This window comes from Phodopus roborovskii, unplaced genomic scaffold, assembly GCF_943737965.1.
Source record: "Phodopus roborovskii unplaced genomic scaffold, PHOROB, whole genome shotgun sequence".
In the NCBI taxonomy this organism is placed as follows: domain Eukaryota; kingdom Metazoa; phylum Chordata; class Mammalia; order Rodentia; family Cricetidae; genus Phodopus; species Phodopus roborovskii.
In genome coordinates, this window is record NW_026125059.1 from 21,417,339 (window position 1) to 21,442,234 (window position 24,896).

The window sequence follows — 24,896 nt, forward strand, 5'->3', positions numbered from 1 at the left end:
TACACATTACCTCATTTATTCTCACAACATGCCTGTGAGGTAGGGAGGGGCAGGGACTGTCCCCATTTTACAGAGGAGGAAGTTGAGGCACACAGAGGTCAAGTGACTTGCCCAAGGTCACAGAGGGGGCGGCCAAGCTAGAACAGGCCCCCAGAGCAGGCCTTGCTTCACCTGGGGGACCCCTGCAGCATGCGCCAGACAAGAGGATGTCCCCAATGCCCTTGAATCGTACCCACAGTATAGAACAGCCCCTCGTATGCCAAACCATCTGCTGGGTCTGGCCCCCTCCAGGCGGCCTGACCCAGCCTTGCCCTCCCCATCCTGCTCTGTGGGCCCAGGCCTTTGCAGCTCAGGGCTCAGAACCTCGGGAACAGGAGTACAGAAGTGGGGAACAGGAGAGATTGGGATGAAAATTACAACAGAATAAAAAAAAACAAGAGGCTGGGCTGATGGGTTAGATGGACAACCAAAAAAAGGGGGGCTGCTTACACACAAGGCTTATTTTTACACACACTTGTACACACACCTAGATATAGTACATGTAAAAATATATGCTATTCACACACCCGCCTCCTGCAGGTACCCCGAGAGCCGGTGGCAGCGGCGCTGGTGGGCTTGGGTGAGCAGATGGGCGTTTATTAAATATACACTCTAAGGTCTATGTGCATATGTACACATACGTACAGACACCGCCACCTGCCCCGGGGGGACTGGACGAAGGTGCGGCCAATGACAGACAACCCCCTGGAAGCCACTTGGGAGTCCTAAATTTTCTTTAGCTGAAGGAAGGGGCTGGAGCATGGTAACCATGGCTTCCCCACACTGCTCCAAGGACCAGCAGCACTTTTCTCGTCTGCTCAGAGGCCAGTCCAGCCTGACACTGCCTAGGCAGGTGGATGGCAGCAGAGGGTGGGCACCTCGTCTGTGTGAGCGGGCCGACAGTGTGTGAGCACTGGGGAGGGTGGGGAGAGGGAGGAATGCTGCCCATCTCTGTCCTGTGCCCTCAGCCCCAAAGGGTGTGAGCTCTAAAGGGAAAAGAAAAGCCGTGGGATGTTGGGAAGGGAGGGGCATGGCAGGGGCCCAAGGCTGCTGCGGACTGTCGTCATCTTGTAAACAAGCTAGTCCCCAGCAGACAGAAATAAAAAGACTTCAGTCTGCACGCTGGGCCAGGGCTGTCCAAGTTGTTGTCGTCCACCATGGCAGCCCAAAGGGAAAAGGGCCTAGATTGTGGTTTATTGTTTTGTTTTGTTTTTGTGAGTCAAGTCTTCATAACCTAAAGCTTGGAGGGACCCAGAAAAGCCACATTGTGAGCCCTTGTTTGTGTCAATTGGAAAGTTGGCTCAGGGTCTCTAGAGATAATAACCATACTAAAGGGTGAGAAAACGCTGTTCCATTTGCATTGAGTTTTAATGATTTAAAATCAAGTGCTTTCTCCTTCGTGGCCTTAGAGCCTGGTCTGGGCCTCAGGGACATAAATCTCGATGCTGTCCGCACTCTCTGTGGCTGAATTCTGCCGCACAGATGCTGCTCGCTTGGCTGCCAGGAGTCTCTTTCTGGCCTCCTGACGCTGCTTGTCTCCTGCGTCTGAGGCTTTGTCACGGCTCATTGCCGCCTTGGATTTGGCTGGCTTCTTCGGAACCGGAGGTGGTGGTTTTTTCTCTTCCTTTAGTGAGACATCAGGAGGGAACAAAAATAAAATAAAGGTGCCACGTTGTGTGTGGCACTGCCCCTTACTAAATGTAGGCAGCTGGCATTGCCCCCCTGCATCTCCCCACCAGACTGGCACAAGCAACACATATTAGAATCTGAAAGCCACAGAAGCAATGATAGTGGAGTAGCACAGAGCTTAGGAGCAAAAAGCAAGCTTAGACTCTTAGAATATTCTAGCAGAAGAGGATGGACAATCCCACCCTTGCTTTGAACCATTAGGAGGAACCTGAGACACAGATACAGCTGAAGTAGTGACTTCTGCTGTCCCTCTTTCCCATATCTCACATGCTGTCCTCGTGTGATAACTCACAGGGCCACAGGCCCTGGTCCCCACTGCTCTACAGGAGGCCACCCAAGCCTCACAGAAGCACAGTTGCCACAAGGAGGCAGTATTGGGGCCAGACCCCAGTGCCTCTGACAGCAGGGCCCCAGGGGGGAGGGCCATTCTGCTTTTCCAGTAGCACTTGTGACCCCTTTTACTAGACATGCAGAGCACAATGGCATGCTTTGGGGACAGCCTCCACTATACAGCGAGCAGCATGCTGGACAGGTGCCAGGCATGGACCCCGCAAGTGATGGACGTGAGCCCCAGCTCAAAGACGACACATGGAGAAGGGAGCCAAGCAGCACTGACCGATGTGGGCAGCGTTATTGCCGACCAGGAATTTGTCCCTGGACTTCCCCTCCGCACTGCTCCATGCTCACCTTCCTCTTCTCGGGGGTTTCCACCAGCTGCCAGCTGTTGGCCTTGAGGTGGTAGAGCTCATCAAACTTCATGCTGATGTCCTCAATGGACAGCTGCAGCAGGTCCCAGAACCCTGCCAGGTCCTGGGCTGTTGGACGGGGGTTGGCATCAGGGTTCTGTGGGGCAGATGGGGGTCAGTGGGCAGCAAGGCAGAGAAGCCGGTCTTATCTCTCCCACCACACATGGACCTCTGGCCCTGGGAGGAGGGATTCTGGACAGGGCCTTGCTCCCTTATCCTGTGGCCAGGATCCCTGGGAGCAGTTTCATCATGAGTGGTCCATAGCTAGGATGGCCATAGCTAGGATCATCTTCACAGGGTTGTGATAAGGAAGGCACGTCTCTTCTTGTGCTAGGCTGGCCTGGCCAAGTTCTCATTTTATAGGGTGGTCAGTTCTTGACCAGTGTTTCCCAAGGAGGGAGGAAGGCAGGCCCAGGCCAGCTGTGATCATGGGATCTGTTTTGTTTTCCACCCACAGGCCCTGAGACTCACTTTCCACTGTGCTTACCCTTGGGAACTCATGCTGCTGATATGCTGGGACAAATCCTGGGACATGCTGTCTAGGGCTCAGCTTCCGGCCCTGGGGCAGGCAGGCCCCAAATGGGCAAGGGAGGAGACCCACCTGGCACAGGGGTAGTATTTCCTTAAGTCTTACCTTCGGCAGTCTCTTGGATATAGAATGGACTAAATACACAAGAAAGTCAGGGCCAACTGACTTATGTTCTCATGTGGAGGAGTGCCTCAGCTCAGCTCTTCCTGTACTGGGCATGCTTATTCTGCCCCCACTGCTATAGTGCCATGAGGGGGCAGCTCCTCCTCTGTGTAATGTCACAGGCTACAAGGGGTTCATGGGGCAGCTGTGGGCAGGGCAGCCCTGAGTGGAGGGAGAGTCACTCACCAAGTTCTGCTCACAGAGGCCCCGGAACTGCTGGAATTTCTGGGACATCAAGAGCTGGGCACTGCCCACAGCACTGAGGACCTTTCCTAAGACTGAGAGACGGAGGAGGCACTTAGCATACATGGCAGGGGCTAGGCATGGAGGATGGAAGGCTCAGGTGGGGCTCTGGTCATATGTAGACACGTGCATGTATATTCATTGTTAATAGAACATGGGCTGTGCTAGGGTGGAAAGGGAATTGGAGCTCACGTATATACATGTGCATATATACACATATAGTTATGGGTTTTTATTTATACATTAACCCATTTTTTTTGTTTTGTTTTGGGTTTTTGTTTTGTTTTTGGGTTTCTCCATGCAGACCTGGCTGTTCTGGAACTCACCTGCCTTGGATGAAAGGCAATGCCACCACCACCTGGCTAACCCATTCTTATTAAGGAAATTGTAAACAGTTGAGGGCAATGCTGGTCATTCCAACATTCAGGAGATAGAGGCAATCTTGAGACCTTGTCTTTAGGAGGACTGGGCAGTCTATAGGGCCTCTAGTAGTGGATTAGTATTTGTCTTTAGTATACGAATGGACTTTGGGAGCCCATTCCACATAGAGGGATAGTCTCTCAGCCTAGACAGACTTTGAAGATTCCCCCATGGGAAGCAGAAAGGGGATGGGATGGGGGTTGAGAGGACAGGAGAGAAGGGGAGGGTGAAGGAACTGGGATTGACATGTAAACAAGCTTGTTTCAAATTTACAATTTAAAAAAGGTCAGAAGAAAACTGGGCTTGGTTGCTCACATTGTTAATCCCATGACTACTTGGAAGTAGTCATGTCTGCTGCAGCCAGAACCTCACCCCCTTTCTAAGGAAATGTGATGATAGTAAAACTTCCCAAAGAAATGTAGACTACCATGGACTCTAGAAGAAACAGAGGGGGCTGCTGAGATGGCTCGGTGGGCAAACACTTGTCATAAGCCTGCTGACCTGAGTTCCATCCCTAGAGCCTGTGTAAAGATGGAAGGGAAGTAGACTCCACTAAGTGCCCTCTGACCTCCATCCTCCCCATCACACACACTCAACACTAAGTACTTTTTAGTTAGAAAGCAGGAAAAGCTAAAGGGTGCTATCGCAGCACTTCAGGATGAAGACCAAGGAGCCACTATGTAAGTGCTTGGGACTGACCCCAGGTCCTTTGTGTAGAGTGGTTAATGCTATTAACCTTCAAGTGTCTCTCCAGTCTCTACCTGTGATGTTTATGTGGTAGGCTGAGGCAGGACCATAAGTTCAAGGCTTGCCCGGACTATTCAGTAAGACCTTGTTACAAAAGTAGTGTTTAAACAGTTAAAGGTTTCTTTTGGGGATGATTAAAACATTGGTATTACATAGTGATGATATTTAGATAACCTTGTGAATAAGCTAAGGCTCCATGAATTGTGTATGATAAAGGGGTGAATTTTGTGTGTGAAATATATCTCAGGGTTTCAAGTATGGCTCAATGGTGTGTGCTTAGCAAGCACAGTACTCTGGGTTCAACTATCAATTATGTCTTAATCATGTTGTTAGAACACTCAAGAACAGAAAACTGGAAAATCCACTGCTTACCAGTGGTACAGACCAATGAAAGGGATGAAACACAAGTGCAGGTGTTAAGGTAACACCATTGGGTCTCAATAACAATGGTTAGGGTGTTTTTGTTTTGGGACAAGGTCTCAAAAGACAAACCCAGGCTGGCCTTGAACTTGCTATGTAGTGGAGCCTGGCCTTAAACTCCTGATCCTTCTGTTTCAGCTTCCCAGGTGAAAGGATTACAGTAGGTATGTACCATGTTCAGTCTTGACAACTGCAGGTATGTACCATGTTCAGTCTTGACAACTGCACATTATTCTAATTGATTTCCCTTTGTAATTGTAATATTTCGTGTGTGTGTACGCCTGAGTTGTATGTGTATCCAGGAACATGTAGAAATCAGAAGGCATCAGATTCCTCTGAAACTGGATGTTTATGAGCAGTCGTGTGGGTGTTGGGAATCATACCTGTGTCCTGGGATTGGAAAGAGCACAGTAAGCTAAAACAAACCCTTTCCTCTCCAAGTTGCTTTTGGACAGAGTTTTATCACAGCAGCAGAAACACTGAGTCATTGCAATAATAGGCAGCCAGGTGTGATGTTGTGCATCTTTAATCCCAACACTCAAGATGTGAATACAACATCAGTCTATCAGTCTAGGCTACTGTCAGATCCTGTCTCAAAACAGAATTAGTGAGATGGCTCAGTTGTTGAAGGTGCTTTGCTTCCTGGACTGCTGACGTCAGTTCAATCCTCAGGACCCAGGAGGTGGAAGATGAACCCACTCCAAGTTGCCCTTTAGTAAATGTCCCCCTCCCCATGCATAAATAACTAATTTTAGAAAGTAGGTGAAGTAACGGGAGGGAGACATCAACCCTACCTCCGTATGTGTGCACACAGGCTAAGTGCACCTGCAGCACATCACAGGCAACTTTTATGTTACACATTTTGCCATGTGTAAAAGGGCTAAACAGAAATATAAGCCAGCAGTTCTATTCCTAGGGATATACTGAAAAGTGAAAACAAGTTCTTCAGATGAATATTAATGGCAACGTTATTCAAAATATACTTCATCATGTTATTAGAGAAGTCTTATCCTGGTGCTTACAATTATTTCTTCATTGATATGACCAACACTTCATTGATATGACCAACACAACTGTTACATCAATGTGACTTTTGCTATTTTTATTAGTCTGATACTTTCACTCATGTAATGTGCTTGTGCAAACTCTAAAAGGCAGATTTCCCCCTTTTTTCTTTCTTGTGTGTGGTGCTGGGAATCAAGGGTCATTCAGGCTGAACAAGTGTTCAACTACTGAGCTACACCCCCGTCCACTTTTCTTTATGGAATTAAATACTACTACATGGACAATAACAGCCTTATTCTCTTGATCTCACCATCAAGGTGTCACTTTTAAATAGGAACAAACTAACTAAAGTTCACTGGAAAGTCCAGGAAAGCCTCTAATCCTAAAGAGAAATAGAAAAGAAAGAAACTTAAATAAAGCAGGTTGGATGTGGTGGCTTCACGCCTATAATCCCAGCATTTGAGAGGCATGTGGATCTTTCTAGATCTCAAAGATAGCCTGGTCTTAAAAAAGCCTGTATGTATCTCTATTATCTCTGATAATCTCTATGAAGAGATTATCAACATTACTAGTCACTACAGAAATACACTGAAACCACAGTGAAATATCACAGCTACCAACATGGCTATCACATAAAAGTACTGGCAGAGGCAAGATGGCAGGCTTACAGAAAGAAAGCTAGGATGCCTAGAGGCAAGTTTTAAAGATACAATCTTTTTTTTTAAACATTTTTGGGCCAGCCTGAAAAGGCCCTTAATACACTAGTATGGCAGCAACAGAAGCTGGTGACAGAGATCCTCAGGCATGTATTTCCATGTATTTCCAACCCAAAGTAGAGCTTCCCTATGTTTGCCTTAATTAATGTTCAAATCTTCTCTTCCATATGGCCATGGATGCAGGATGACAGTCTGCCAGCAACTCATGGACATTTCACACGAGCACACAAATCCTCCATCTTGGTCACATTCTGTGCGTAACGAAGATACAAGTGACCCCGTGCTGAAAAGCTGATGAAAAGAGTAAGGTCCCACCACAGAGTACGCCGTGAAGTGTTCCTCTTTACTCACTTCAGTTATCAGAAGCCAGGAGAAACCTTATCTCACACCTCTTTGCCACCTGAGAGAATGGTATGTGGTATATTCACTAATATATTATATAAAAATGAAAATGTCTCTCCATTAAAATAAATAACGGAGTGCGCAAGCCAGTTATAGTGGCAATCAGAGGGTAACCTGTAGCAGTAAGTTTTTCCTTCTACCATGTGGGTAGATTAAACTCAGGTTGTTTAGAATCAGTACAAAGCACCACTATATTGTCAGAGTATTTCATTATAGCTAATAGAAAAAAAAAAAAAAAAAAAAAAGACAACAGCAGCCCTTGCTAGCCTCAAATGCTGGGATTACGGTGTGTCACCATTCCTGGCTATACTTGTTTGTTTTTTTTAATATAAGACTGACTCTCCTAGTTAAGCATGCCCCATTAACTATTAGCAAAATAAATGAATAAAGACCTATCTCATGCATATTACTAAGAGGTTTCACCAGAAAGTGAAGATCCTAAAAGCTTTTAGGGATAAAATCCAAAGACAGAGAAACAGAATGGCTTTGAATTTTTCATCACAAGTAATGGAAACCTTGTGATGAAACACCTGTAAGGTTCTGAGAGAAAATGATCTTAGCCATCGCCTTCATTTCTGTGTTGCACACACACACACACACACGTCATGTACTAGCTCTCCTTTATACCTAAACTGTAAGGTCTGAAGGACATGATGAGAACATCTAGAAAGTTCTCTCACGATAAAGTTTAGTTCAGAAAAGTGAGACAAAATGCAGCCAGCATGTGGTCACAGTGAAGTAGCCATGGGGAAAGGGCAAAGGCAGTGCTGATAAACAGAAGGCCTGCAGCTGGAAACATCCAGAGAATATGGCCAGACCTAAGCAAGTCAAAGGAACCAGGAAACAAGACAATCACACTGCAAAGAAACATGCAGGTGAATACAGAACAGACCACTGGAGTGCTCTCTGATCTGTCACTGGTTTGATTTTTTAAATACATCCTTATTATATGTATCAGGTACACACCTCAAGAGTTCCCTGCTCCAAGGTGGGTGTGACATCAAAGCTGGGAACAGGCCTGAAGGGCAGTAAAAAGCAGACTCTACCAGCACCTTCTGAATCATCAAAGATGTCCTCAGAATGTATCATCAGGGCCACAGGGACATCCTACCTGCTTTCTGAAGGTCTGTCCTCCCTGAACCTTTAGTTGTAGAGGAACCAACTGGGAAACTGGCAGAACTTGGTCAGTATAGGCTGATGGCCTAAAGATCCCCAGAGGCTGCCTCCAGCTGCCATTCCCTTACTCAGGCTCCTGCATACCACCAGTCCTTTCTCCCACACCTCCCTTCTGTTTGGTAGTGCTAGTGGATGAGCCCAGGGCCTTCTGCATGCCATCCTTGCCAGGGGTCTTAGAGACGGGGTTTCTCTGTGTAGCCCTGGCCGTCCTGGAACTAATATCCCCCTGCCTCGGCCTGCTGGGATTAAACACATGTACCACCACTGCCCGGCCAGAGGTCATTTCTTACTTTCTTTTTAAGTATGCATAGTATTGACAGAAACTGAGTGGACAAGCAGACACTCTGTCCAGAATTTATAGTTCCCTCCTGCTGAGGTGGGGTCAGATGGTTGTACCTGGTAAGCACTTTGTCAGGCCTTCCCACTAATTACCATAGTCAGTCCTCACAAGGTGCTTATGCAGCTAGATGGAGATCAGAAACAGATGCTGGGATCCTGTGTGGCTGAGCCCACAGCCTGCACAACAGGTGGCTACTATCATAATGCACACATGGAAAGAGGTCGGGTTAGGCAGGTGGAAAGAATGACACCAGATACCCAGGGGATACCCTTGCAAGACCCACCTTCTTCAGAGAGGTTGTTCTCTTTGGTCTCCTTGTCCATCTGGCAGCACCAGCCTTCCAGTCTCTCCGTTTCTGCCTGAAGTAGCTTCAGGAACCAGTAGCCATCCCTGCGGCAGGCCCCAGGCGGGGCTGGCTCTGCTGGGGAGCTGGAGGAGGTCTCTAGCCAAGGGTCAGGAGGGGGCAGCGAAGACGCCTCCAGGGCAGGGTCGCTGTTGTCTCCATAGGAGAGGTTGCGCTTGATCTGGGCAATCTTAGGGGCCTGTCGGGGGCCAGCATCAATGCTGATGGAATTGGGGTGCGGGGTACAGTCTGGGAGACTCCTCTCAGATGACTTACAGCTGGAGTCATTGGCATCCTGGGTATCGGAGTCAGTGTCCCGACGGGAGGACATGCTGTGGGAGGGGGCACTGCTTCTGTGGGTGGGAGGGTGGGGACAAGAAGGAATGTGTCACCAAGAGGGCCAGAAACCTGCGGCCACCTGACCCGGACACACGGGGAGACAGAGAAAAGGATGCATCATCTGCTCACCATGCGCCTGAAGCAGGTCCCACAGCCCCCGCTCATTCTCTGCTCAGCCCTTGCCCGCCCTTGCCCATGCCCACACGCGCGCACGCACACACACACAAGGACAAGGTCATAAGGTTGTCTGTTTACTGCAGTGGGGCCAGGAAGACCACCAACATCAGGGGAGCTGGGGGCTACAGCCCAGCCCTGCTCTCCGTGGGGTGACTGGTCTCAGAGCAAGTGCTCATGTGTCCAACCCACCTGCCCTGCCCAGCCCCCACACCTGAGCCACCACCCGCACCCACACCCAGCTTGGTTATTAGAAATCCAGCAAGGAGAAGTGGGTTAGGGAGAGCAGGAGAGGTGAGGGCGGAGGGAGGGAGAGGAGAGGGGAATAGCAGCCACCACACCTCTGTCCAACTTACCGCCAGTCGTCCTCTACCTGAACCCCGATGGACTGGAATTTGGTAGCGGGACTGGGCTCCTCTTTTGGCACTGGCTGAATGCAGTCAACCTTATTGAAGGACAACGACAGCAACGGCACGGAGACAAAGACAAGAATAAAAACAAACACCACACTTGCTGCTGAAATTCACATTAGTGGGACGACGCAACAGACATGTGGACAGACAGACAAGGCATGCAGACACTGCACATGGGCCCAAGTAGGGCCAGGTTAAGCCGGGCACTGCTCATTCGCGCAGAGGCGGGAGGGGATGGAGATGACTGGCTTTCCCTACTCTGAGGAGGGCGCCATCACATCGATCGCTTTGGGTCCGTTGTCCTCCGAGAGGTGGGAACCGCTCCTTCTAGTCCTCTCCTTTACACGATCAGAGAGAAAAAGGACGACGGGAGAGAACACACACAAAGCCACAGCCGTTATCTGGTGTAGTTGAAGCCAAGGGCTGTCTGGAGGCAAAGATCACCCCCTAACCATTACTGCTGCGGCCTGGAAGGGGAACTGGTGGGCACCTGTACTCATCCCGATCACAGACAGCAGTTCTCAAACCCAGAGCCAGCGATGCTATGGGATCCTGTCCCTGGACTTGTCACATTTGCCCTGGCCCCAGTCATGGAGAAGCCAGTTAAAGCCTACCCATTATAACTCCAATACAAGGGGGAGCTCACCCTTAACCTGGGGCTTAAGGTGTCAGGGTGGGAAGACAGCCTCAGGAGCTGGGACTCTAGGTGTAGGGGCCAGAGACATTTTCTGAGAGCCAGCTTGGGAAACACAGCTGTCTCCAGAGACCGTGATGAGAGCATGGGTGAAACCAAGGAAAGGGAATGCTGAGAAAGCACTAAGAGCCAGAGCTCTTTCCCCAGTGTCGAATTCTCAATAGAGGCTTCAAAGCTGGTCCTGACTTTCTAAGAAGGGAAGAGAATCTGGTTTGGCCAGCAAGGAGGTAGTCTATCCAAACAAAGACACATTGGTCAGGACCAAGGGCCAAAATGCCAGGCAACTTCCTATCTTTATAAGTCACACCTAGAGAGGCTGTAAGGGTATGTGGCAAGTGCTCACACTCATGAAGAAACCCAGCTGGGAGTCAGAAGGATCTGTCCAACTAACTTCCTTCCTGGATAGTCGTCTCTTGGGAACCCAGGCAAAGATAAGGGAATTGCCTGAATATTCCATTTGTTCTATCTACCCTCTGTAAACCTTGCTCCTTCTACATTCTAGTGGTTTGTCATCAACCTAATCATATTTACTCACTACTGCTGCCGCTGCAACACATCCCACACCTTTTCCTCAATTTTCCCTCTGGTTTGGAAGTGCTCCACCATCTTCTGCACACCCCTGCTCTCATCTTCTTCCACTACAGCTGGCCTTGCCTCACTCACTTCTACTTGCCTTCTACTGTAGTCTGGAGGTCCAGCCAGCTAGCAGAGGACTCTCTGGATTTAGGTCAATTCTTGAAAACGGAAAGGCTGAGCTCAAGTTTGCTTCACTCAGTTAACAAGGACCCCTGACACTGGGTGATAGGCAGTGGAGGGTAAGCTGGAGACCATGGATGTAAGTACACAATGGATTTGGCTTGGGCCTCAGGGCCCTATTTGGACTCTTTTCCATGAAGAGAGGCATAGAGACTGCCATCACACTTCTCCCTTCACCATGGGTCTGCTGCTTTAAGCGACCTACCTGTCCCCAAGGCCTGAGTGGGCTCTGGGTCAAGTTTCCCTTGAACAACCCCCATGGCTCAAGGGCCCTGGTCCCAGCTTCTAGCCCATCAGCGTCTATGTTCCACGATGCTCCCGCTGCCAAGCGGGGCCATGGCTTCCGTATCGAGCTGACCTTGGATTAGAGAACTGTTAAGCCAGCCCCACCTCCCATGGGTTCTCTGGCAGGGCAAAGGATGGAGTAGACAGACAGACAGTGGACAGCAAACAGTGTACAGGAGCTTGCTGGCTGAGTGTAACTACATTCACTGGGACAACCCACTGGAGGATCAGAACATGTCCACAGCTATGGACCCATAGCAGGGGTGACTGGACACAAGCGAGTATGGCTACAGGCAGAATTTGGATCAGCCACTTGGGGCAGATGGCCCAGAAAAGACAGACTTCCCGGGAGACCTAGTGGGCCTCCACTAGATGTAATTACACGCAGGCCGGTGCACGGAGTGGACGAAGACAGTGCAAAAGGGACCCCTACTTGTATTCCTATTGATGACAGTTTCCTTTTGGGGATGGCCTCGGAATGGGACTCAGAGCTCGTCAGTGTCCCTTGTTCACTCTTCAGAGCTGCATGCTTAGGGGGTGGCTCCGGAGCTTCAGGGCCTGGGCTGATTGCACCACGTGTCACACTGGGCGGTCGGGTACTGCTGTCCAGGCTGTCTGATGAGTTGCTCAATCCTGACTGGCTCGTCACTTCACTCTTGTGGTCTTGACTGTCCAGGTAGGTGTCCTGAGCGGACTCAGTACTGCTCTGGACGGTGACTGAGATGAACGGCTTTGATGTCGTACGTGGAGGGACCGGTGGTGGAGTCTTCTTATATGCCACTAGGCATGATGAACCTGCAGATGGGTGAGAGGAAGACAAGGTGAAGGTGAAGTCTCTAACCCTTAAAGGCCCCTTCTGGGCCAAGGCCCTGCCTGACTTGGGCAAATCTGACCTCAGCCAGAGGACTCTGAAGCAAGAGAATGAGAGTCACATACAGTAATGACCAACACAGGTGCATAGGTCCTGTTTACCTTCTTGCAAGGCCAAATCTAGTGGGGAAGCCATGTATGTGACTTAGATGTTCTCCACAAGGCTAGGGCAAAGCATGACCATGTCAAAGGAGCAGTAACAGGAATTATCTTGCCTTCCCAGGTCACTCTATGACCGCCTGGGTCCTGCAGCTTCTTAGCTTTTTTCCTTCTTTCCCTCCCCACTTCCTCTGTGTGAACACTCCGCCCCATTTGGTCAAAATAATACATACACTTTGCCATTCTCACCCACTTACTACTCCTACAAAAACCCCACACAGCAGCCTGCTGCTCCCACCATGCCAGATCCTTCTCTCTGTTCCTGCTCAGATTCAGGGAAACAGGCACTGCCAAAGATCTGAGTCACTTGGGGATGGTGTGCAGCAAGGGGCCCACCAAAGGGCCCCTACCCAGGTCTTGGGTGTCCTCTCCTAGAGGGCTCCAAGCAAGCCCCTACCTGGGAGCAGGAACTGCTCATCATAGAGATGGTACCCACTCACTGACAGTCCACAAAATAAGGCCCAGTGCCAGAAGGGGGACAAGGGACACAGGAGAAAGTCCTCTATCTGTTAGCAGAGATCAACACTACATAACCTCACAGAATGGCTATGAGAAAGTGATACAATCAAATACGAAGGCTGTGGGGGAAACTGAGTGACACATAAAACCACCCAGGAACAAGGACTGACTGTCGTTTTCTTATAAAATTAAACATGCAATTATCACACAACTCAGCAAGAATAATCAGGCAAGTAGCACACAGAAATAAACATGCATGTTCAGGCAACTCTGTTCGTAAAACCCAGAAAATGAAAACAGGTAGCTAAGTGACTGCATGGCAGCACATCTTTACTATGGAGTACTGCTAAGGAATGAGAAGAACAAACTAAGCCACATGATGACTTGAACGAATCTCACATCACCTGTACCTAGTGGGTAAAGCAATCCCCTCCAATTTTCACAGTGAATGATTATTTTTATAACATTCTTGAAATGACCAGATTTTTTAAAAAATGGAAACAGATTGGTAACTGCCAGGGCTGAGGACATGGGGAAGATAGCAGAGAAGTCAGTAAAATGACTCCTACACGTGAAGTGATGGAATTGCTCAGTGCCATCATGACCATGGCATCATTATAGGCACTTGCACACGAGAAGAAACTGCACTCACTGAACACACACAAGCATGTGCAAACTAACAAGGAAATACAAATAAGATGGGTGGTCTGTGTCTTTGCCAGTATCCTGGTATGATGATGATCTACAGTTTGTAAGATTCCTGGGAACTGGCTACAGAGCAATACAGGTTACCTTCTCTACTTAAGATGAGTGGTGCTAAAGTAGTAGAGGCTATGGCAGAACCGGTCAAGAGGCCTCTGGAGGAAACAGGACTTCCTCACATACACTCACCTGCAATCTGTCACTAAATTAAGGGGAAAGCACTGAGGATGTGGGGGACAGCAACATGTCTGGGCTAGAAGGCCATAGGAAAGGTGAGAGAAAGGCTCAGGTCATGTGTCTCTGTGTGTGTGTCCTTCTAACCTCCTCTGCTCTCCCCAATGCACGAGAAGGAGCAGGCACTATCACACAGGCTGACAGACTAAATTGGGTCATTCATGTACTTAGCTTTGTGGCTCTGTAAGGTGGGGGTATCAATCATACCTACTTTACGGACAGGTACATACAGCTCAGAAAGGTAGAGAATGTGCCCAGAGTTAGCACTGCACAACCTACCTCACTGTTTCCCAGGCCTTGGGACCCTCCCAGCTGGGCACAGAGGCATAGGCATATCCAAGCCCAGATCCTACTGCTAGGGTAGCACGGGCCTAGACTGAAGGCAGAGACCTGGCTTCAGGGGCAGGAGTTTGCTTTCTGGGCTCTCAGCGTCCTGATCTATTCAGTGATTCCAACTGACAACAAGCACACACCATATTCTGACAGCCTAGGCAAGCTCAAAGTGTCCCCACCCCATACTCTGGGATAGATGCACCATTGTGACTGAGGACAAGAGCTCTTCCCCTGCTTGTCTAAAGTTAACCTATCCTGGAAAGGGCCCTGAGGCCAGGAAGCAGCATGAGCCAGACAAGCCCAAGTTCAAATCCTGCTCTGTTATTCATATATCACAGAGGCCAGGAGCTACATGGCCCAGCATGGTCCTACTGAATCCAGGTAAGAGGGAAGTAGGCCAGATCTGTAAGTCCCTAGCTACTGGGTCTGTGACCAGCATGGGGAGATGGAGGACTCCATAACAAGATTAACATATTGGGCAGTTATTAAAGCTAATGCCACCAGAGACCAGCAGACGGGACTGCTTAGTAGGGTTTTGGGAATGGGAAGCAGGTTTCAGTGGTGGTGGTGGGGTTTATGCCCAAGACCAGAACAGTGAAGGTAGCTCTAATTTGTCCAAAACGTTCAAGAAAGAACCAACCTCAGTTGGGCATTGGTGGTACACACCTTTAATCCCAGCACTGGGGAGGCAGAGGCAGGTGGATCTCTGTGAGTTCAAGGCCAGCCTGGTCTACAGAGCTAGTTCCAGGACAGGCTCCAAAGCAATACTGAGAAACCCTATCTCGAAAAACCAAAAGAGAACCAACCTTTTACAGGGAGGGAGCAATTAAACTAGACAGTGTCCTTGCCCTCACCAGGGTGGTGGGACAGAGACTGAGTTAGTATGTATAGTGGTTGCAAAAATGTGTTGTCTCCCAGTAGATAAAGGCTTTACTACAGCCAGAAGTCCTAGACAGGAGGCAGAATTCTAGCCTCCCTCTCAGGGCTACAAAAGGGCCAGGGTCTGGCTAAGAACACAGAGGCCTGAATCCTGGCTTTAGAGAGAAAGTGAATGTGTGGGAGGCTAGACCAAAGTCAGTAAGGGTTGGATTGACAGATAACAGGAAAAATGAACTTATCTTGGATTTTTTGTTTCTGGGATACAGGCCACAGCTAAATATGGGCTAATAGTAGCAGATTGGACTTGGGGCTACCTAGGGAGAAAGCATACCTCTGCTGGGCCCTGACTTCACACAGGACTGCACTCATTTCCCTTGTGTGAACATAGGCTAGGGTCTGAACTTTGCGCTGCTAGTACCTCATTCTGACCACCTCTCCCACCTCAGTTCAAGTGTCATTTCCTCTTCTCTGGTCCCTAGGAACCTGCACCAAAGTACCTTTCCCACCTTTAAGGATTCACTTGTCACTTGCGATAGGCCAGGGGCAGTAGCGGTAACTCCGTTTTGGCACAGGCTCAGGATAATGACTCAAGGACTGAAGGCTGTCAATAAACAACTGTTGAATGAGAAAATGATCCTCATTATTGCTACCCAAAACCTTCAACTGCAAAAAATACAGATTATTTGTTCAGGTAAGTAGGTGCCCGTTTCTTAATCCTAGAACCTATTTGACTATTTGAATTCAGGGATGCTCCAAGTTCTATGCAGGCTTGGCCAACACAGTGAGTTCTAGCCAGTCAGGGCTCAGAGTGGGTAACAGTACTTGCTATGTAAGCATCAACACTCCACTCCATAAAAGCTGGGCATGCTCCTGTAACCTCAGTGCTAGGAGTAGGAGAGACAGGAGGATGGAAGGGCTTATGGCCTCCAGCTTACCCAGACTGGAGGTGTGGCTCAGTGGGTAAAACTGCTTACAGGCAAGGCTGATGGCTGAGAGTTTGATCCCAGGAACTAATTAAGGGAGAACTAACGCCCACAGTTGTCCCCTGACTTCCACATGCACACTGTAGCACATGTACACACAACATAAACAAGGGAACTATCACCCCTGCTTCATAGAAATGAGGAGAAAAAACACTTGATATCTTTTCATCTGCACACACACACACACACACACACACTACATATTAAAATTAGCCAGGTGTGGTGGCACACACCTTTAATCCCAGCACTGGGGAGGTAGGGACAATTGGATCTCTGGGAGCTGAGGTCAGCCTGGTACAAACAGTTCCAGGACAGCCAGGGCTGTTACACAGAGAAACCCTGTCTTGGAAAAAACCAAACCACCAAACCAAAATTTAATGGTGGGGAGGTGGTGCTCTGCAAGCACAAGGACCTGAATTTGGAACCCCCAAACGCACATAAAAGCTGGGCATGGTGGTATACTCATGTAACCCCAGCATTAAGGGGGGTTGAGAGGACACACAGGTGGATCCCAGGGGATTACTGGTCAGCCAGTCTGGCTGAAATGTTAAGTCCTGGTTCAGTGAGAAATTCTATTTCGATGTAGATAGCACTAAAGGAAGAACTTGATACCAGCCTCTCTCTCTCACACACACACACACACACTCACTCACTCACTCTGACTTGGCCAAAAATATTAGTCTTCCAGGTTCTAAGATTCCCCCTGGTTCACGGCCCTTATTTAGTCCCCACTAACCTTTTCTGTGGCTTCCACTCCTCCCACGGTCAGTGTGCCTCCTCCAAACATGCCACATGTTCAAGTGTCTTACAAATGTCTCTGTTCCAGACAGACCTTTCTCCATCCTTGTACTCCCTGCCCTGCCAGCCCCTCCACCCTGTATCTTTCCTCTTTCCATCCACTGGAATACTCCTGATTAACCATGGTGCTTGTGTGTTGGTGTCCAGTGCCTAGACTTAGAGGCCATAAAGGCACCATCTGTCAAATCCACTTCAAAGGAGTTAAACGGCCTACAGACCCAGAATGGTAGAACTTTCTCAGCATTCACTGCTCCCTCCCCTCAGAAATGTTGTAGGTGCCAGGGTTTATACCACAGCTTAACTATCCAACAACTAACTTTTGGTCCATTACTGGAACGTTCTGGCTTTCCTGAGAAGTCTGAGTGTGAGCACTATTTCAGTGTAACAGTCTGCTGATCCTTAACTGAAGAGTCTGCTAAGCCAAGCATGATGACTCATATGTACCCCCAACACATGCTTGCCCACCCACCACTTAGCCATGCAGGCCCCTCATGCCAAGACAGAAGCCAATTTGCAACACAGTCTCAATGTAGAGTTAGCACCCTTGTGCCTCAGCGCACAAGCCCTCATTTCCTTGAAGTAGGTGACCAGTGTATTTCATTTCTGACCTTTACTTCAGGGTTTCATCTGGCACACACAACTTAGCGGCATCTGCTCATGACTTACCACCACTCCTTATCCTAAGAGATCTGGAGACCACAGCAGCCCCTAAGAAGACAGCTTCTACAAGTGCTTTGCTTAGGGGTTGGGATGGGTAATCCCAAGGCCATTGCTGTCCTCAGGCTGCTGGCTCTTGGGACATGGTGGGGGTAGAGGAGAAAGGCCCTAGACACCTCAAGGAATGGATTTTTGTCAGGCCAGGAGTGACAAACAGAAGAAACAGGGACCAGACCTTATAGAGTCATATGAGGTCCACCCAGCTAAGTTTTCACATGAGTAGGCAGGCTAACCTCAGACACAAGTTCCCTTATTTTCCTCTAGTGGTGCTACTAGGTCTGAAGATTCATTCCCTCTCACACTCAGCAAGAAGCTGCCAACCCTAAGCTAAAACAGGACATTCCTTTGTGTGTTATTGCAGAAACTGCTCAAAGATGCCACATTCAATCCCACGAGTCTCTCTCTTTCCACCTCAGAAGTGAGGAAACAGGGAAGAATTCTATCCGACAATGCCCAACAATCAGAGACAGGTTGCCCTCTCAGAGCCACTGTCCTGCTGACAGCTACTGTGTAGCAGGCAACACCTTCCTTAAGGTGTCTCAAGTCAACAATCATGGACTGGCAACACCTTTCATGCCAGTAATCTCCCAAGACCCAAGGTAACACCCCCTGTGCACTAGGGAGGCCAAGGTATCACATGAGATGTTTATCAACCACCGGGCACCCAAGGGTTGCTCAACAGTGGAGCATTCCCAACTGCTTCCCCATCCTCTTCTCTCCATCTACAGCTATCCTCATTTGCATCATCCACACACTGATGCTCCCTGGACTTTTGTCTCCTGTTCTACACTTCCTGTCCCCCTTCCGTTCTGGTCCCTGGAAGAATCCAACTCAAGGCACTATGAGACCTTTCAATCTCAAAGTCCAACCTACCCAGACCCACTCAGGAACTCTAGTATCTGACCTGCTTTGGGCACCAATGTCCATAGAAGCCAAAAGGTTACAAAGGTGTCACATAGGTGACTGCTACCAAGCTCATGGAGCTGATCCTGGCATGATGCTCAGAAGTAATACTGCAGATGATGAGGGGAACTGAGGCCAGGTCTAAGCAAAAGCTCCAGATCAGCTGACCCACGTGTTCAAGGATTCTCTACCAACTCTAACTCAACTGTAGGCACAAACCCTGGGGCTTTCATGGTCATTCTGACGTGTATCTGAAGCACACACTCTGCCTTCTCATGCTGACTCTCATCCAGTCAGCAAGTGCCCTTTTCATGCTGTTTCCTGCTGTGCTTTTCTTGGTTGGCTGGAGGCCTGTTTAATGGGTCCCAAGTGTACTGCAGAAGGGTTACCCAGTGTCCATGAGCAAGGAATGTTTCATGGAAAAAAACATGTGTTAGATACACTTCATTCAGGCATGAGTCATCCTGCTTTTGGCCATGAGTTCAATATTAATAAACCAATTTGATATTAAATAATGAATCTTTTAGTGGAAACACACATGAAGTAAAACTGGGTACTGATTGGGAGAAATCATGACCAGAGGCTTCTGTGATCCTGTATTCCCACAGAAGCCAGGCTCTGATATTCAACAGCCCTGGGAACATAATTACCATGGGCAATAAGAACTGACTTTTGCTATAGCTTACTGACTCCTTAAACCAAGACACGAGGCAGGTGCTGCTTGTTACTGCCCCACTTCACAGAGGGGCATACACACGAAGTACAGGGCCTGGAGTACCACCCCCTATATCCTACACCACTCTGTGAGGAGCCACAGAGAGGCCACAGCCCTGATCGTCCACAGAAGGGGTCTGGGGGTGTTTTCCACTACTCACAGGATGAACCACTACCACTCCTGAAATGATGCTTTCTGAACAAAACAGGGTGTGCTACCTCCTGGGAGACAGACCAAGTCCCTTCTGGAAGACACAAAGTTTGGATGGATGGCCAGATCTACTGGCAAGGAGCCAAGTAGGACAGGCCAAGGTACAACAGGGTAGACACTGAGCAGAGCACAGCTTCGCAAATTTTAGGTGGTGAAGAGGAGCTGGGAGAGAGTGGCTGTCTCTTAGCAAGGGCCTCAACTTCCCAGGGATGGCCTGGCTGTCTGCTAATGGGAATCTCCCTCCATGTCCACAGATTCCCTCAACAAGTGCCTGGGAGCTGGGCTACAGTCAGAATTGTACAGCACATCAGACTACTGTCTCTACAGCCTCAGTGCACTTGGCAGCTCCACAGGGAGGTCCAAGGCCATCTCAAGTGGAATGAATCTGACTCCTTTCCTCCCTCACATTAGCCTTGCTCTGGCAGAGAAGTGACCCTGCCACCTCCAAAGCCTGGGTATTTCCACCCTTCCCCCACCAACAAACTCTGTCCTTCTAGGACAAAAGCTCTCCTTAGAGAGAGAGCCTTGCTTCTCTCCCACCACCAACCTGAGCTTCCCCTTTCCTGCTCTATCCTTGGCCTGTTCATCCTCATTAATTCCCATCCCCTTCCCAGAGACCTCTACCCCCAAAGTTGTTTCATGAAATTCATTTCCACCACTATATTCAATGAGCAATCTGAGGGGCAACATTAACCCCTTGTTTACCCTGTGCAGAAACCACAAATCATCTAGTTCTCCTCAGAGCTCTAGGACAGTGAGCACTCTATCAAGGGCATGTTTGTCATCACCACCTCCAGCAGCCCTAAAGCAAGAGGTCCAGTTCCCAAGCTGTGGGAGTTAACCAGAAATTCCCTGCTGTGCACCAAGCCTATAACTATGAAATACAGGTGCTGGTGAGAAAACAGTTCCAAGATAATAACACTGCAGCCCAGTCTGCCTGGCCTGGTAGGATATGTGGGGGTGGGATGGTGTGTGGGTGCGTGCGCGTGTGTACAGAAACTAAGTCCCGGCTTTTCAAATACTGGCTTACAGCATGTCAACCTTGCTGCTAATTTCCCAGAAGTCCTGCCTACAAAGTGCTACTTGAAAAGAATCTCAAACTACCTCACTTGTGGAGTGCTGACTTCAAATCTTGTTGACAAGTCACAAAACGCAGGTTTTTGTAAACTCTCATAGGCTCTGAACCCAGTGTGCAAAGCCAGACACTGTCAGGTCCTGTACACACCTCAATGGCTGGGCTCTCTTCATCATTCTGAATGACCAAGTGCATCCCAGAATAGAAAGGTGGTGTTAACAGGCTCATTCCCTGTGCTTGGAGTGACAGGTGATGTATCGGGTAACAGAAGCAGAAGCCAAGAACCCTGGGCAGCTGAGAAAGGGCTGAAAGGAATGCAGGGCTTATAGGGAAAACCAGGAGTTCAGCTCAGGTCAGCAGACAACACTCAGACAGGCCTGGGGATGGAGGCACAGAACGGAGAGGGCCTTCCTCAGCGCCTGCTCTGTGATCCTGGGTTTGGAATTCCAAATGACACAGTTACGCAAGCAAACAGCACATGTGAAAAACACCTTAGTGACTGGCTGAGCACAGACATGTTTCAGGTTTCACTGCCAGAGGAAGGCCCAGGTTAGGGAAAGTCAGCCCATTGACTTATGGTAACATTCAGATGACACAGGCATTTCTTGAACAAGGGACATAGTCACACTCACTGGATTGCAACGGGCAATCCAACATTAGAGTCCTGCTGGCACTTAGGAAGGACTCTATCCTTGATGTGTCCCTGGGCCTCCAGGTAGCAAACTCTGAAAGAGGTGCTGTGAGGGCAGGACAAAGAGGTGCAGGAGCAAGCAGTGCTGGCATCTCTCTCTGGTGCCCAAAGATCAGTGTGAGGTCCTTACAGCATCCCAGCACAGGAGCCTGCCAGAGACAGCAGCTCCCCACCCCTAATGAGATGTGATTCCACTATACTGGGTCATGAGTCATCGGTTCACTGCAGGACCTGGACTCCCTGCCCCACCCAGGATAAAATGTCAACTGAGGAACTGTCACTATAGTGGCTTTAGGGGGCCCACATAGCTGCTTCTCAATCCCAGACTCTCCAGAAACTCTACTGGTCAGAGGCCAGGAAGATATGGCCTTGGGCAGAGGTGAAGGGTCACATTCTCCAAGGAACCAGGCTGAGGGTTCAGTCCCTGCACATGTGCCCACATACTGCATTATCGGCACTGTTCTTGGCACCCTTCCACCTTTCCCCAGCAGACTATTTCTGTCAAGTCACAATAATCATACTGTCTCTGCCTGCAACACCCTTTTCTAGTAAGGAGAGCACCTGTGTTCCTCCTCCCTCAGAGTCGTCTTGCAGTCTCCCTATGTTCCACCCGGGGTTCCACTCATGGGCCAGCACCCTTGTTCCAGTGAACACAGGCATCTGATGCCATTCTGGATTTGCTGGCCTGTTTATTGTCTTGTGCCTTCAGACCTGTGGTTTGTATTCCTCTGGCTCCATCTCAGGCTTACAAACACAGGCAGCAGAACTCAGAGAGGTGTTGTGGTGGGCAGAAGACAATGTACATGAGTGTCATCTCTATGTCTTTCCCTCATGTTCCCAAAGCCTTTTTATCTTCCCACCACCTCTGAAATCACAATATGTTGATATTTGGGAAGACTGCTTTCAAAGGGCACAGTGTGAGGTCCTTGAACTATATCTCATAATCTGACCCCTCAAGATGTTTTTACCATCTTCCCTTATGCTAAGGAAAATCAAGGCTCAGAAAGATTGAGGAATTTGTTCAGCATTACACAGCAAATCATGCTCTATGGTGTTTGTCAAAACCCAACTTCATTCATGACATCCAGTCTCACAAATGGTAAAAATGCCAACTGGTGACAGCAAGACTAACACATTCCCACAGTCTATCTAGATAGAATAGGTAAATTTGCCCTCCCCTCCAGCATCAGCAGGGTGACAACAGAGTGCTTTCACAACCTAAGCCACACCCCAGGGGAACCTCAAGAGAGCAGATGGTACCTGAACAGCTTCTACCCTTCTAGGAGGTGCTCTGCCAACACTTTCCCTAAGCTTTTTGGCTGTCCTGCTAGACTCTTCTACTCTCACAAAGAGACCTGTGACATCACTTGCCTCTTGAACACCCCCTTCCCCTCCTAGGACTGCCACCTATCTGGAAAAACAGGACAATGCCAAAGTTGGAGATGACACAGGTCCCACTGGACATGTGTCATCTACATGCTACATCTGGAGGACTGGTTTTTCATGTGTTGAGAAGGACCCTAAAGCTGTACCCTTCTCAGAGGAAAGGCTGTGACACAGCTATGTGTATTGGGTCCAGTATGAAGAACAACTGCCAAGACTAAGGATCTGCTGTCCCTGGAAAGACAATCACTGTGGAAACAATGTAGGATGCCATTCCTATGACAGAGTCATCACTCCTGATCTCCTACCAGAACCTTTACCCTGCCCCATTCCTCCCATCAGTAGGACCAACCCAGGAGCTTCTAAGGCCATGTCTCATAGCCAGCAGGATGGAAAAACAGCTCCTTGCTCCCAAGTCCTGGCTTTCAAAAAAAATTAGCAAGCAAAAAAATAATGGAGAGGGACAATTCACAGAACAGGCATGGCTGGGTTTCAGACAAGTTTGGAGTTATATGGCATAAAACTTTGGGCAAGTCATTCTATTTCATTTCCACCATCTCCACAAAGTAGAAACCAGGAGATTACTTTGCATGTAACACATCTGGTCATGGAGCTAGATTCTTAAGGATGAAAAGGGAAGTCCACTATCTTGTCTCACTTATTTTGGAAAGTACTGTCCCTTCCCAAAGGAATCCTTGACTAAGACAAAGGGGCAGACATGGCCCTGCAAGCAACTGCAGAATTATGTCTGAGGCCTTCCCCATCCCATGATGGGGTATGTGTGCATGCCAGGCTTCCCATGGACTCTGGGGAGGGCACTTTTCCGGGGAGCAGCAGTCCTTTATCAGTCCTTTTGGACCCAGCCACATACAAATAGCTCTGCAGGGTGCAAGGGGATTTAGTCACCACTAGGGAGCTAACTCTTCACAGTCCCTTGTACCCTACTTTTCAAATAGGCTCCTGGATGAGGTACCCAGACTGGTCAAATCAGACACAGATGGCAGGGTAGGGGGGCTATGTAGCAGGGAGTAGTCCATATGTAGTTTCACTTTGGGATGATGAGGTGCTCTGGAGACAGATGGGAGGAGTGTGGAACAATGAAAATATGCTTAACGCCACTGGGCTGTGCACATGAAGTAGTAAACTTCATAAGTTTTGGGGAATAAAGTAATGAGCAGTATGGGGTGGGGCTCCTACCATAAGTTCCACTCTGCAGTTACCAACTGGTTTTCACTTTTTTCATCCCACTTCCAAAACTCACAAAAAATAAATTATATATATATATATAGTACACACACACACACACACACACACACACACACACACACACACACACACACACCTGAATCTCTAATTTGACTTGTTACAATTTTTTTTTCTTCTTCATGTGTTTGTTGATTTTTTTTTTGAGATTGAGGTCTTAAGGTACACTTAGGCCTCGGGCTCCCCATGCTGGGCTGATGGGTGAGTGTGCTCATGCCCATTGCTAACCCAAGTGAGAGGTATTTATGAACAGGTGCTGGCTTGTAATCTGGCCTTTCTTTCCTAAAATTTAGGAAACAGCAGATGAATTTAGATAGAATTTGAAGCTTGTAGGTGGACAGGGGCAGTAATATATATTATATCATAGAACCCTAGGAAGTAGCTAGACAGTGATGAATGTACAGATTAAAACAAAAACTTCAAAACCAGAACAGACTATATGACATATATGACAGACACTTATGACATATGAAACAGACAAAATTATTCTAACCCTATTGCTGTAACACAGTTGCTTTTTTCAAAAAGCATTTACTTGTGTGTGAGTACGCAAGGGGAGGTCAGAGGTCAGGGAACAACTGTGGAGTTGGTGCTCTTCTACTTTTAAATGGGCCCCAGGAATCATACTCCGGTCATCAGGCTTGGCCATCTTGCCAGCCCCCAGAAGTACTCCTATACCTAAACTTTAAAAATATTCATTTGGGGAGGGCAATTTTGCCAAGAAAAAGCAACCCAGAAACATTCTGTTTTGCTTTCTTAATTGAAGGCTCTGTGTTAGACAGAGCAGTGAATTAGGACTTCAGTTCTTGGCCTAGCTCTGTGACTTTGGAGACTCACTTTGCCTCTCTGTTCCTCCACCACTGAGAGCAGCACCTGCCCCCCTC

General features: G+C 48.6%; 1 protein-coding gene across 3 annotated transcripts in view; it reads right to left on the reverse strand.

Annotated features, from left to right (window-relative positions):
- Positions 1-24,896, reverse strand: part of Dlgap4 (DLG associated protein 4) — an 87,077-nt gene continuing 62,181 nt past the window's right edge. Inside the window, exons 7-12 of one of the 3 annotated variants that reach the window (XM_051187991.1) lie at positions 12,072-12,433; positions 9,847-9,935; positions 8,918-9,330; positions 3,352-3,443; positions 2,416-2,571; positions 1-1,663 (exon numbers count right to left, since the gene is read on the reverse strand). In XM_051187991.1, coding sequence (XP_051043948.1) covers positions 1,445-1,663; positions 2,416-2,571; positions 3,352-3,443; positions 8,918-9,330; positions 9,847-9,935; positions 12,072-12,433 — 1,331 coding nt within the window. In that variant the 3' untranslated portion in view covers positions 1-1,444. Of the gene's footprint in view, positions 1,664-2,344; positions 2,572-3,351; positions 3,444-8,917; positions 9,331-9,846; positions 9,936-10,161; positions 10,242-12,071; positions 12,434-24,896 lie in introns of all 3 variants that reach the window. The other 2 variants (XM_051187994.1, XM_051188002.1) reach the window with 2 other exon arrangements.